The sequence below is a fragment of the Perca flavescens genome, chromosome 21 (assembly GCF_004354835.1).
Source record: "Perca flavescens isolate YP-PL-M2 chromosome 21, PFLA_1.0, whole genome shotgun sequence".
Classification (NCBI taxonomy): domain Eukaryota; kingdom Metazoa; phylum Chordata; class Actinopteri; order Perciformes; family Percidae; genus Perca; species Perca flavescens.
Window position 1 is genome coordinate 5,688,912 of NC_041351.1, and position 15,428 is coordinate 5,704,339.

General features: G+C 41.2%; 1 protein-coding gene across 2 annotated transcripts in view; it reads right to left on the reverse strand.

The window, feature by feature from the left end:
- The window catches only part of LOC114548661 (rho GTPase-activating protein 44), a 97,469-nt gene that overhangs the window by 34,772 nt on the left and 47,269 nt on the right, over positions 1-15,428 (reverse strand). The window contains exons 2-6 of one of the 2 annotated variants that reach the window (XM_028568673.1): positions 5,838-5,877; positions 4,891-5,010; positions 2,853-2,926; positions 1,058-1,169; positions 110-186 (exon numbers count right to left, since the gene is read on the reverse strand). In XM_028568673.1, the coding sequence (XP_028424474.1) occupies positions 110-186; positions 1,058-1,169; positions 2,853-2,926; positions 4,891-5,010; positions 5,838-5,877 (423 nt within the window). Of the gene's footprint in view, positions 1-109; positions 187-1,057; positions 1,170-2,852; positions 2,930-4,890; positions 5,011-5,837; positions 5,878-15,428 lie in introns of both variants that reach the window. The other variant, XM_028568672.1, reaches the window with a different exon arrangement.

The window sequence follows — 15,428 nt, forward strand, 5'->3', positions numbered from 1 at the left end:
CAGTGGCATTCAGTGGGAAGCTTCGGGACCAGTCCACTCACAGGGGATGGAGTTTCTCATTTCACAGCCAAGTCTCTTTTATAACACGTACCTGTAGTAAGGGACTCACCGTGTGCGCGCTGAGTCCATGTCCAGGACCAGCTTCGCTAAATGTTTCCTTTGTTTCTGGATATTTGGGATTTCCACCTGAGAGGACGGAGCAGAGGGTTGTTTGTTTGGTTGTTGGCTTCGCACCTGTTTCTTGGTCTCATGAAGATTCTTTTACTGGCTAATCTACCGAGTGATCATGTTCAGTATGTTCTGTATTAAACAAACAAACAGTGCAGGTTTTTCTGAGAAGTTTCAGGAACTATTAAAGAGCTCAAATCAACCTTGTCTCTTATTAACCTTCACGTTTTGATTAGTCGGGGTCTAGTCTCGCATTGCCAGACCTTCCTCCACAGCGCTGGCAGAGGAGGGTCTGGCTAGTCCCAACGCGGTCTCAATCCAGTTCCTGAAATGGTCACGTTATTCAGATTTATTGATTCGTGTACAGGTCACGATTTTCTCGTTTATTTTGTGTACAGGTCACGATTTTCGAACGTGACCATTTCACGAACTGCCATGACACTGGGCTGCTCTGGGGGAAGCAACAAAGGGGAAATTAAACGCCACATGCCGGCGACAACAACGGGACAGTTGTGGTTAGCTGCGCGATCCCCGGTCTCCGGGGTGAAAGTCCATTGTTGACCAACCCCCCTGTGCGGATTTTCGCCTTATCAATACTACTCGCTACCGTAATCGTTCTGTGATCACAAAATATGATTCCCATTGAAATACATTACTTTAAAATTCGTGCTCACCACACGAAAATAACGACATTAACGTGTTCAACACACAAATCAATAGATTCAATAACGTGACCATTTCACGAAGTGCCATGAGACTGGGCTGCTAGTCCACACAGCAGACAGACACAACAAACTATATTTGTATTTTAATTTGCAGAGGAAAGCACTAGCTAGTTTGATTTGAGTCCATTAATGACATAGGCCTTCACACAGTGTGCTTTCCGTACCTCCGCGAGGTCGTAGAGAGGGTCGACGACGTCCCTCTCGATGGTGAGCTCGAACAAGATGAGCTCGTGAGCGAGTTTTTCCTGCGTCTCGCCGCAGAGCTTCAGCATCTTCCTGCAACAGACAACGGGACCAGAAAACATCAGTGAACAAATCAAACAAAGAGCACGAGTCAGGCTCTCAGATCACCAGAGGTACAACAAGAGGGCACTGTATCATTCCCACTCCAAGAAGTGCTTTTGGTCAGTCAGTGTTCTCTGTAACAGCATCTAAAGGCCGAAATAGATCTTCTATTTGTTTATTTTGCACTATAAAACCAGGACAACAATAACACAAAAAAGTTAAATAATAAAAAATAAAGATTGTGCAGGTGAGATTAAGAAAACCCCCTAGGGGCGTATAGAAGGAGTCTCACCTAAGGAAGAGAGAAACTATATAGGTAATAAACAAGTACAAGTGTCCTAAACAAAAAACAACAAATCAAGCACTGAATCAGAAAAATTATATAAAAATAAAATAAAAGCATAAGGTTGATGTAAACATCAAAGGCATAAAATAAATTACAATAATATAGATAAAATGAGGATATGTGGACTGATGTGTGTATGTGTAAGTAGAAATGACAGACAGCAAGGCCAAACTAAATGTGATATGAACAGTTCAGATCAATACAGATAGTTAAGTTTGGTTAATCAAACCTTAAGCCTCTTTTTATAATTCTTGACAGAAGTTGAGTGAAATGCAGTGTTAATATAGCTGTCCCATAGCTGAGCTCCTCTGTATCTAATAGAGAAATGACAGAGCCTAGTAGGGAACATTGGAAGATGTAAATATTTCTATTATTGGAATGGAAACTGGCTGGTGCAAAAAAAACACAAGTTTGGAACTTATTTAGATTAAAGCTCTTTAAAGTTGCCAATGCGGATGAGAGAAGTAAATACTTATCGTTCTTTTACTGGTCAGTTGAAGAACTGGCTTATTGATAATCAGATATGTGCACATTAGACTAGTGACTGCCTGCTGACTTTGGCTGCCTGTCTGCAGATTCTTTTGTCTGATTTTTTGTATGATTAAGGAACAATGTCCCTGTCAAATGAACAAATAAAGTCACAATGTGAGGTTTTCTGTACCACAGTTCTCCTGGAGGATAATACAATGATTTCCTTATGAGCTACTGATATTTATGCAACTCTCTTTCAAAAACAACAACAAACAACAGTGATGCCTTTACATAAATTCATGCAGCGAGGTGATGTAACACAGTGTAACTCACTACATCAACATGTGCATTTAAAAGCTTTTTATTTCCTGTTTTTCTGAATCTGAAATAAAAAAAGAGTTTAAAAATGTATTACAAAGGTTTTTTAATTGTCATCCAGACCTTGTTTAATCTTAATGAAGCGATGGCCCACAGAGCTCAATATACTCCAACTTAATAACACACGCAAAGAAACATGATACATGCAAATAGATAAAAGTTGTGTGAGACAAAGTGAGACTAGTTGTGTCTTCATCGGTTGTTTATCATTTTGTCTCTTTATGTTCTGTCAAGTTGCAGTGTGTTGAGCTCTCAGGGCCGCCGTGTAAAAAGGCTTTCCTGGTTAAATAAAGGTTGAATACAAAAATAAATAAAGTGGTTCACATTTTACAGTAAAAAATAAGCTTTGTCCTCAACTGACTGTATGTCTGGACATGAATGTAAAATCAGTTCTGGGTGATAAAAACATTCCTTTTCCTATCACTGTCTGTGTGTGTGTGTGTGTGTGTGTGTGTGTGTGTGTGTGTGTGTGTACTCACCCTAGTAGAGACTCGTCCCCGAGCACAGCCGCCCCCTCCACCAAACATTGTGCTAGCGTTGTAAGTGGAAGCTTCTTCTGCGCAGAATCACACAAACAAACACACAAACGCACAAACGATCGATGAGTCAGCCAGTCTGCTAAATGTGTCATGCAACACTGGAAAAACAAGTCAAATGAACCACACAGACGAAAAAACAAACAGACATGTTGCAGGACACACACACAAAGACACAAACCTGAAGGAAAAATCCTTTTATTCTCTCAAACCGATGGCTATCATCAATTTGTGTGCTGTTAACTGGGATGAAGGAGATGCTTTGTAATTAACATTTCTTTTTTAAATCACATTTTACGTTATTAAGCTTGTCGTTCTCACTTTTCCCCAGCCAGCCTTATCTGCTCCTACCACTGACACTTTCCTAACGTCAAGGAGATTATCGCTGCATCTCATGTCGCTTAAATTGCCTCCTCAAGTCCTCCACTTGCCTCCCTTCCTCGCGTCTTAGTCCCTCCCACCGAGGAGGTACAGGAGAGACGCGAAAGAAATCATGGGAGGAGAGAGGAACCAAGGAAATGTGGTTCTGTCCCTCCTCGGTGAAGGCCGTCTCAAAGCTCTCATTTCTGCCCCGAGGAGCGAGCATCGAGGAGGGATCATGGAGGAGCTATAGGCACTGAGCTGCTCTCTCATCTCTACTTGTTACTTTTGTATGCATCCTGTCCCAGAAATGCTTGTTACTAATCTAGCTCTGGGGAGTTTACTCCCCGGAGTCCTTATGTTTCTTCTTCTTTCTTCTCTGCATTTCCCGGCTGCATCCTGCTGCGTCCTGCTGCACCCGCCGCACCCACCCGTGCTCTGCAGCGCCACGTCACATCCCGCAACGCCCTGCTGTGATGTTCCTATGCACAGAGTAGTCAGGATCCGGTATAGGAGACTGCACTACTCAGTATGACACGATGGGCCCTGCTACGACATGAACTTCCACAATAACCTTCGAAGTCAATGTGACTTCTAATGTGACTGTTATCACCACTGTTCATCACGCCCCCAACCGGCCCGTCAGACACCGCCTACCAAGAGTCTGGGTCTGCCGAGGTTTCTTCCTAAAAGGGAGTTTTTTCTCGCCACTGTCGCAATAGCCACTGCTAATGCTTGCTCTTGAGGGAATTACTGTAATTGTTGGGGTTTTGGAATTTATAGAGTGTGGTCTAGACCTACTCTATCTGTAGAGTGTCTCGAGATAACTTTTGTTATGATTTGATACTATAAATAAAATTGAATTGAATTGAATTGAATTGAATTGAAATTGAATTGAATTGAATTGAATTGAATAGGCGAGGAGACACGAGAGGAGCCTTCAAGGAAGCCGTGCAGTTGTCGTAAATCATCGCTAACTCCGCCCATACAGCTTTAGAGGAAAGGACGCCTCATCCCTCTAAAACACATTTGCTCGTTGCCTCTCTCCTCCGATGATTTCCTCGCGTCTCTCCTGTGCCTCCTCAAGTTAAGCGACATGAGATGCACCTCTCGATGATCCCTCCTCGAGGCTCGCTCCTCGGTCCAGAAATAAGAGCTTTGAGACGGCCTTCACCCAGGAGGGACAGAACAACTTCCGTCGAGGACCGAGGAGTCTAGGAGCTATCAAATAAGGGACATGGGCTGCACCCTATGTGTTCAGTTCGGTCCGTTCGTTTGTCTGTTTGTCCAGGGGCGTAGCACAAAATTCTGGGCATTCTCTATGGGCCCATCCCCACATCAACAGCTATTCATTTTAGCATCTGTTTGGTCCCCTTTCCACCCCCAGTCCAACCCCCTTGTGTCTGTCAGCAGGATTACAGAAAAAACTACCGGCCCGATTTTCATTAAACTTGGTTGAAAGGTGTCGCAAATGCCAGTGAAGAACCCATTACATTTTTGGAGCGAATCTGAATCATGGTGCGGATACACAAATTATTTTTCACTTTATTTTACATTTTGAGACAGGGCGCTTGGCCTTGGCGGAGGCCTTTATTTAAACGTTTTGCGGGTTGCTTCTCACCGAGGGCGACCTGACAGACTTCTTGTCCACGTCCACGCCCTGCTGGCCCTGCAGACAGGCGGTCAGCTTCTTGTGTGTGCTGTGGGAAACCTGTTTGACCAGCTCCAGACGTTTCTCCACCTGACACAGAAAGAAAGAAAATAGAGCTGCAAAGATTAATCGATTCATCGATTTGTCGTCAACTATTAAATGAATCGCAAACTATTTTAATAACCGATTAAACGGTTTGAGTCATTTTTTTCTTATAAAGAAAAAGTGAAAATTCTCTGACTCCAGCTTGTTAAATGTGAATATGTTCTAGTTTCTTCTCTCCTCTGTGACAGTAAACTGAATATCTTTGAGTTGTGGACAAAACAAGACATTTTAGGACATCATCTTGGGCTTTTGGGAAACACTGATCCACATTTTTCACAATTTTTTGACATTTTATAGACCAAACAACAAAGAAAGAACAAAGAAAAGAATCGACAGCTTAATTGACTATGTCAAAAATCGTTCGTTGCAGCCCTAAAAGAAAAGACATGAGACACGATAGCACGTACTCGTGCACAGATTAGGTACGTTTCAGAACATCCTCAATCAAGTCAGTTACAGACAGGCCCCTACATCCTGTCTGTCTGGCATCCAAACAAGCTGACGCTCATACGACACCATTACCTGTCTCACTTAAATGCCTCTCATTTCATTATTAAACCAACTCAGTGGAACCGACGTCGCTGATCAATTACAGTGCCGCACTCCGAGTCAATCAGTGGGGACGTTCGGCCTTTTGTCTCACAAAGAGGTTCAATTTCAGCGCTCATTAACGTCGCCTGAAGGCAGTTCAGAAAGCCATTTGAAAAAGTAATTTCATGCACACTGAATACTTTGAGTTGATGATGATTTCTTTTTTTTCCTGTGAGAGGCAGCAAACATCATTCAAGAATACACATTTAATTGATTATTACCTGTAGTAGATCTTCACTTAATACTTCTGTTTTTTCAGCCCTGGAAGACAAGAGGAGAAGAAAAAGATAAGGCTGTTAGGACGGGGGAATTGCGTAATTACATAACTTTTTGCAGAAGGAACTGGGCAACATACACACATATAGGCTACTACTCAATCAATGTAATTACACCATTTGCTGAACAAATAATAAATGATATTGCAGTTGCAGCCTGGAGCTAAAATAAGTAATGTTCATATTTCAACTGTTTCAAGGGGCTCGAGCTAATAAAGAGGAAAAACGACATAGTCTCAGGAAGGGGCGGAGCGGGAAGGGTGGCTTGTGGGGCTCCAGCCCCAAATGTTTTCTCAAAAAAACCAAATCTTTTAGGGTTTTAAGATAACTTCATCTTCATCTGTCATTTTCTCTCGGGCTCTCTGACTCGACCAGAAAATGAAATGAAACAAAAGTTCTATTACTGGGGAAATATCACGGTTCATTCTGTAAACTCTACTGAAAATAGGTTTCAAGATAAGTAATGCTATTTAGCCCCACCACCTACTCTATCTATGTTATGTACCTTAAACACAGTAACATCATTCGTTCCCCTCTCTTTAGGTGTCAGGAGTGAAAAATTAGTCATCCTGAACATTTGTTGGATTTTGGTTTCAGAATGACAAACAATTAGAAACAGGATGTCGGCCTTCCGGGATGATTCTTTTCTAGATTTTTAACTTTCATGTTTTTCCCATTTTATTATTACAAATGGTTTGAAAAATAGTGCATATAGCTGCCGTAAATGGAGCATGAGCCCCGAATATTAACAACGTCTGGCTCGCCCTTGGTCTCAAGTTGGAAATCTGACAGAAAAAAAGAGCTTGAATGTCACTCGGGATGATTTTTGGATGTTGAGATCAACAAGCAACCTATATGACACCAAATGCATGCCTATCTGTCCTGAAAAAGGGATCCTGCTCTGGCCCTTTGCCTCAAGTTTCTCCCTTTTATCCCTGTTGAAGAGTTGGTGTGACGTGGTTTTTTTTTTTCTTTTCCTGCTTTTCCCTTTGAGGCAAATTTGTCATAAATAAAACTTTATTAAATTGAATTTACAGTATTGAATTAACTGTTTCACAAAGTTACCTCAGCAGTCAACACTAACACAATTAAAGCTAATTAATGTTTAATCCACCACATGAAAGATAATCTCACTGCACACAACAATAACTCCATTAACAACAATAAGTTAATGGAATTACTTAGCTAAGTATGATGAAGCTCGGACTCTAAACTAGATGAAAATATGAGAAAGCTTTGTTGATTAACTTCCAGACAATGTAATTAAACAGTTATCATGAAACAAGAGTCTGCAACCCTAGCAGCTCTGCGAGGCTGTACAACAGTGCTACTCTACGAGCTAAATGCTAACATGCTCAAAATTACAATGTTGCTGTTACTCAAACAGGAGGAAATTTGCATTTGTTGGGGACTATTTTCAGCGGGGGATTAATCCACATGCTTTACAGGTCACTTATAGACCACTTTAATTCATTAGGTTTATGTAGCCTGTTGTATTCTGTATTCTTGTACTGTAGTGAAGGTGAAACTGTATGTTGTCCTGCACGCTTATGCCTTTCTTGGCCAGGTCGCCGTTGCAAACATGAGAACCTGTTCTCAACGGGCTACCTGGTTAAATAAAGGTTAAATAAAAAAATAGGAAGATCCGTCCAACGACTGATTGACCACTTACTCTCCGTTTAAATAATGCTGCATCTGGTAACAAAGCTTACACTTTATTTTACCGTAATTTCCTGGGTAATTTCCCGGAAATAATTCCTATAAATTAGGATTAATTATAGGATAATTAAAATAGATTAGATAGATAGATGGATAGATGGATGGAAGGATGATAGCTAGATACTTGATTCATCCCCACGGGGAAATTCACATATCCAGCGGCTCACACATACATTTAAAGAGAGCAGCATATCTCCAAACAGCACAGTTCTTTTTAGAAAATCAAACCAAACAAGAAATTCAATTACAATGAATTCTTTGCAAAACTGCAAAACATGCTATAAAGTGCAGGTGCAATAAATCCAAACCCTTCACTTTAGCAGGAGCAAACAGGCTTATTTATCAGTTTTTAAGAATCAAAAACATACGAAACTCACTTCCTGAACAACACAGACAACTCATCCTCTCAGATTGAATCCTGACACAGACAGACTTTACATTTACATTTAGTCGAGAATAAAAACAGCCTTGCGGTTCCCGCTGGACTTACAGAGGCGTGCGGTTCCTGCCTAAGGATCTAGTCCTGCTGATCTGCAGCTTTCTCTTCCACATCCCCCCTGCTAACAGCAGGCAAAGCACCTGTTTACAGGCGGGAGCCGAGCGACAATAAGAGGAGGAAAGTGAAGTGACAGAGGGAAGAGGAAGAGGGCGTGAGGCAGGAGGGCAGCCTGAAGAATGAGACCTGCTAATCTCGTTCTTTCACTCTTTCTCTCATCACCCACCAATCTGTTATCGCTGCTACACATTCATGTCTGTCAACAGGCTGGACTGCAGAAAAACATGTTTGCCATTAAGAAAAGGATATAAAAAATAAAAGACAGTTTGATCCTGATCTTTTAAACCCAACAAAACACACACAGACACACGTCACACACCTTATTCTTATGGCTGATTATTATTATTCATCTGGCTGAAGCGGAACAGCTGGAAGCAGGAGGACAAAAAGGAAAAGCTCATTTCTTTCCACGGCTGGTGTCTGTTCGGCTGTGAGCCTCAGCATGCTAACGTATCTGGTTTGTTTTTTTACACAAAGCTCTTAGCTAATGCTGCTATTTCAGCACTGTGTGGTGCCTTTCTGCGTATTAATCCACCCAAAAATGAATCTTTTGACCGTCAAATACCACCTGTTGCCTCAAACGGTGCAGTGGTTTAAGCTTGGACTCAGTTCATTACGATCTTTTGTAAAACATCAAATAAATGATGTAGTTTAGTTTATAGTTTTACTACAAATATCAAAGCCCCAATGTGTAACTAATATAGCAAAAAAAAACAGGATATACTATATTAGTGTCTAGCCCCAGATGTACAAAGTACGTAAGTTGTTAAAAACTCTTGAGGAGTTGTAGTTTCAAACCCATGGAAAACTAAAAGTTTTAGCCCCCTAAAAAAAACAATTAGCTACCTGTTGAGGTTGGATATTTTGTGTTATACCTTCACTGTTTGTAACTCACTGCTGCTGCCTGTAGACGCCAAGATACACTTGAAAAAAATGGGACAGGAATGTAGTTAATTTTGCAGGTGTTTGCTTACAAAAGGAAGGAACATTAAAGGTCCCTTAGTGGTCCCCTAATACTGTATCTGAAGTCTCTTTTATATAGACCTTAGTGGTCCCCTAATACTGTATCTGAAGTCTCTTTTATATAGACCTTAGTGGTCCCCTAATACTGTATCTGAAGTCTCTTTTATATAGACCTTAGTGGTCCCCTAATACTGTATCTGAAGTCTTTTATATAGACCTTAGTGGTCCCCTAATACTGTATCTGAAGTCTCTTTTATATAGACCTTAGTGGTCCCCTAATACTGTATCTGAAGTCTATAGACCTTAGTGGTCCCCTAATACTGTATCTGAAGTCTCTTTTATATAGACCTTAGTGGTCCCCTAATACTGTATCTGAAGTCTCTTTTATATAGACCTTAGTGGTCCCCTAATACTGTATCTGAAGTCTCTTTTATATAGACCTTAGTGGTCCCCTAATACTGTATCTGAAGTCTCTTTCCAAAATTCAGCCTTGGTGCAGAATTACAGCCACTAGAGCCAGTCCCACAATGGGCTTTCCTTAGTATGTGCCATTTCTGTGTCTGAGGAGAGGGGGGGTGTAGCCTTGACCAACTGCCACTTTGCTCGTTTGAAAGCCATGATGTCTCTCTCTCTCTCTCTCTCATGGGTGGGCCAAATTTTCTGGGCGAGCAAAGCAGAGAAAGGGGAGGTAACCTTGCTCCTTAAGACCTCATAAGGAGAAGTTTCCAGATCGGTCCATCTGAGCTTTAATTTTCTCAAAGGCAGAGCAGGATACCCAGGGCTCGGTTTACACCTATCACCATTTCTAGCCACTGGGGGGCCATAGGCAGGCTGGGGGAACGCATATTAATGTTAAAAAAAAACTCATAAAGTGAAATTTTCATACCATGGGACCTTTTACATTAGACCTAATGATGGATCAGAGGGGAAACAAGAAAGTTAATAAGCACTTAATCAAAGTGTGTCGATCCTGAGGGGAACGTGAATGTGAGCACCAAATTGCATGACAATCCATCCAACAGTTATTAAGATATTTCACTTAAAACCTCATGGTGGCGCTAGAGAAAAGGTCATCCTGAAAGTCAGTAGGATTCATCTTCTGGGGAGCGTGAATGTCTGTACAAACTTTCATGGCAATCTATCCAACAGTTGTTAGGATATTTCAGTCTGAACCAAAGTGGTGGACCGACCGACATCAACAGCCACCTGCATTAGATCGATAGAAAGAGGATTTAATCTAGTCTTTATCTGTGTGGCTTTGCGAGTGTGTGTATAGCTTTAGCAGAATGACTGTTTCTGTTAGCACAGCCACAAAGGCTCCGTCTCTGTATGTTGATTTAACCTTAATTTATTTCTGACACACTGTGTGCAAATCACGGCTGGTTTGAAGTAAATCACCGACAGTCTCTGGATCCATTTCCTCTCTGACAACAAGGACAGCAGATTTACTGGCTCAGTGAATTTAACTACGAGGGGATAATGATACACACACACACACACACACACACACACACACACACACACACACACACACACACACACACACACACACACACACACACACACACACACACACACACACACACGAGTGGTTAGCAGTTATTCGACACCAGTGCTGCTCTTACACACACTCAGACAAACACAAGTAATCCAAACATGCTCACAATGCAAAGGACTGTTTCTCATTTTGCACACACACAAGCACACACACACACACACACACACACACACACACACAGGTATGATAAACAAGGCTATAACACAAGCTAAAACTACCCGCTGTCAGCTGTTTTTTTCCAACCAGACGACGAATCCTCTCTGACTTTTTCTTAACCTCAAAATCCTGCTTGTATTATATTTGCAAATGTACCTGCATAATAACAGAACACAATAACGTCTGCAGACGATTCATGATGTCTCGAGTTTGAACTGTCATGTCCTCAATTACCAGCAGGAGGCAAGATTCGAGAATGTATGAATGTAACATTAACTGTATTTTAAAGCTGTAGCTGCAGCAGCATAATGTACCTGCAGTGCTGCTGGATGCATGAATGTCACAGATGCTTTTTGTAAAAAAGAATGTGTGCACACAGTGTCAGTATCAGAGCACATATTCACACACAAGGCACACTATTCTGATGTCAAAATAGACACTTTTGAATAAGTAGTATGTATTTTAAACCATTAATATCTTCAACTAAAGGCTTTTAATGTTCCTTTTCTTCTCGCTGTGCCTGAAAAATGTTTCTTTTTTTAAATAAAACATGCATGCAGCCAACATTTCCCCGTGTTGTGGCCGAGTCTCTGCATGTCTGCACGTGTTAGGAGAGGAGAAGGTCAGCTGTTAATATTGTTGTGCTGACGTTTCCCCTCTGGGGTATTTGGCCGTCGTAACGCAGAATGACGGCAGGTCACAGCTGAGGAAGGGAGAGGCGGAACAACACATGGTTCATATTTTAGGAAAAAGATCAAAATCAGACAAAAGCAAACACTCGCAAGAAACTGAATATTATTTATGGTCGCTTTTGCGTCGGGGAAAAAAAGGGGAAAAGACTCTATCAAGAATATAAATTGGAATATGCTGCATGTCTTTCCTCTCTCTCTGCAGCTTTTTGTTACTTGTTTGACACATCAAGGGCGCTAAAGCATCCCGAATCAAAGCCTCAGCAGCCGAGTCAGGACTCTACTGCAGCATCAGCTTCTGTCGTCACACCCGGGATTCCCACCGGCACAGAGAGAAGGGAGCGAGGAGGCGAGGCAGTGATGAAGAACACAGACGCAGCGGGAGAGAAGACGATAGAAGATAATCGATGTGTGAAAAGGGGTTTTATAGGGATAAATCTTTTGAGAAGATTTGGAAAGAGAGCTGGTGAGAAAACACATGGTTCTTCTTGTAAAATGACTCAGCTCTCTTTGAGAAGAGCGCCTAAAAAGGGCTCAAAGGCCGTTTCCTCTGTTCAGAAACTGACGCACCAAGACTGCAAGCCTGGCAGTCAACCCTGAGGAGTGTATACAGTCATATTTGGTTACTGCGAGGAAATGAATAGCTGTGCACTAGCAGTGTTTCCCATACATTGATATCTCTATAACAATCAATGTTGACCGCGACATACTGCTCTATCTGCTCTCAAATGTTGTTCTCTTGTTCATGTTCAATGAGTTAAACAACATATACAGCATGAACAGCATCCGGCTGTTAAACAGAATTACAACTTGTGGTATCTTTTGTTTTGTCAAAGAGCAAATTTTTTTTTTTTTTTTGTGTGTTGAAAGATGATATTGTGTGCTGTAACTGCCCCTGCACCCTTATAGCCATGAGGATGGGACTGTGGGCAGCTTGTCTATTTAACCTGTTATACAAAGTTGCCAAAAATATTTGCAGTACAATTAATATAAGAATTCTGCACTTCTTTCCGCGCGTGAACATTACCATGTGTCTTTAGCTGCATACTACCAGCCAGTAAACTATGCTGTGTCTGTTGCCATTTTCTTTGGATGTGCGCAAGTTGGCAGCGGTGGAGAGAAAGAAATACTGAGGGAATCACTAATCCTAATCACAAAAAAAATCATAATCACAATTATTTTTGTCAATATTGGAATCCCAATTATTTAACAGGATTACTCGTTGACTTTTGGAAAGATGTTGCAATTACTGAACATAAAAACACACTGAAACAGTTAAACAAATCAACAGTGAAAATACCTTAAACTTTGAAATTTCCCTTAATACTTTTCCTGTGGAACTTTAAAATAAATAATATAAAAAATATATTCAAATGTTGGCTGAGTGAGTTTAGTCTTCGGAAGGGGCAAAAGTCAATTTAGAACACAAGACAAAATAAGAGTTTAGTTGCAAAATGTAATGTGCAAAATACTTGTTTTCCTCGATTACATTGTTTTTGTGATCAGTAGGAGCCGAAATTGCGATAAAAATGTTATTAATTGCACAGCCCTGCTTGTTAATGCATACTACATTTTTTAAGTAGTTCCATAACGTTTTATACTACTTCTATCAATTCTCCACACAACATATGCATTGTTCCCTTTTTAGTCATTCATTTTGAGAAATTTGCCATTCATTTCCTTGTAAAAACACTGAAAAATCCTGAAGAAAATAAAACAATACAAACTGCCTCTGAGATGTCGCAGCTCTTACTCAAACTATTCAATTCTGCCGTTATTCTCTCCGCCCTCCTGTCTGCCATGAGCTCCGATCAATACAGCAAAGATGTGTATTTGCAGGAGACGACAGACCTGAGAAAGCCATTATTTGTGTGCTTGGATATATTCATTATATGTCTGCAGACTGGCCATTTAACCCAGACTTCCTGGAGGTAAAGAACAGAGTGATATGTCTTGTAATATCACTACGCCAGAAGGACATACTGCACTTCGACTGCATTAATATAATATGTAGGCTTAGATATGAACAGGTCTTCTGTATTTAATATGTAATTCAGTCCATCTTTAGAAGGGGAATTGGTATATGATGAGGAAAAAAATGGTTCAAGGACAGAAAAATCCCCCAGGAGAAATGTTCCAGGTGAAGTCAGATTACCCAGCATGCCTCTCTCCCGCCACTAAATGAGGAGAAGAGTGGGGTTTGGGGTTGCTATGGCAGCAGGTGTTGCAGCTACGGAGCAGATGGATGGATGAAACGTCGAAGTGGGGAAGGCTTGTGAAGATGAATGAAGCGGCGGAGTAAAGTGGAGTCACTTCTCCAAACAGCAGCCTGAGGTGTGACGCCGGCGGCCGAGCTTTCATTTGTCACAGCAGCAGAAGATGAGATCTGTGTGTGTGTGTGTGTGTGTGTGTGTGTGTGTGTGTGTGTGTGTGTGTGTGTGTGTGTGTGTGTGTGTGTGTGTGTGTGTGTGTGTGTGTGTGTGTGTGCTCGTCCTCACATCTTCTTTTGGTTTCAAGGTCAGGTCTGTGTGGAGTGGGGGTGGAATAAGAAATCATCATGGATCCTTAAAAAGAGGCGACATCACTGAAATGTAAATCTGTGCATGTATTTGTGATAGACTTGTCAAGTGTTCCTTCCTTTGCACATGAAAGAAGTATTTTTTTCCATTATATTTTATTCATAGTTTGAGCAATATGAGCAATTTGATCAACGCTGAAATAAAAACAGACATAAACTGCAGACTGTCAGTAGAAACAACTAAACTGTTGGTGGAACGGAACAATAAAACACTGAGCAATTAGTGAAGTATAGGCCCAGCACGGTGCACCGCATGAGGCTTTTTTACGACTTAATGAAAAAATGAAAACATACTGTACACTGTCAAGAGTTACATGAGAAGATTGATACCACTCTCATACCTGTGTGTCAAAACACACAGCTAGAGACGGGAGGCTAGCCTATAGGGGTTTTTAAAATTTATTTTAATAATGTTTTATGCGCATTTACGCCTTTAATTATAGGACAACTCAGACATGAAAGGGGAGAGAGAGAGAGAGAAGGGGAAGACATGCAGGAAAACCACCACAGGTCGGACTCAAACGCTGGACCTTCCGCATCGAGGAACAAACCTCTGTATATGTGCGCCTGCTCTACCAACTGAGCTAACAGGCCACAAGCCTATAGGTTTTTAAATCTGTATTTGTACAGATGGTTTTACGGGGAGTAAGATGCTTCCCAGCTATTTATTGTCAAGGGATTTCAAATGTAGCGCTAATATTTCCTTTATTTAACAATGTAGGTGAATGGTGAGGGCCATCTTCGCAAATTCAAACTGCAAAAAAAAAAAAAAACTAAGGGAGATGGACATTTCAAATGCAGTAAAAACCTGTTCAGCCACGGTGGAGATATCGATGTCGAAAGTTTAACAAAAATGTCTTTTCCACAAATGTGATGGTGTATTGAGGAGGATAACATCAGTAGGCTATAAGCTGTAGGTGAATGGTCTAGGGAACCAGGGAACCAGGGAAACGTACATTGAACATTTGGCCTTGGAAAAACATGCTGGGAACATTTCAACCATTTAAAAGGTCTTCTTAATGTGTCATATAAAGAGCATATTGAGCTGGGGAACACAGGACCCTGGGGACATAGATATACACGTAACAGACGGTGTTTTGTTAGCAGTGCTCTTGAAGACCAAGTATAAGTAACACACCATTTAGCATCTAAATCAAACGCTCTTGGCATTTGCAGGAAAGTTTTTTTTGCTGTTCAAGATGCTAACTGACTAACAAGCTATCTGAAGTTAACTAAGCAGCACAGTTCTCCCCCCGGTGAAATGAAGACATGGCTACAAAGCTAACGCGGGTTGTGTTTCAAAGTCTTTAAAAAAAAA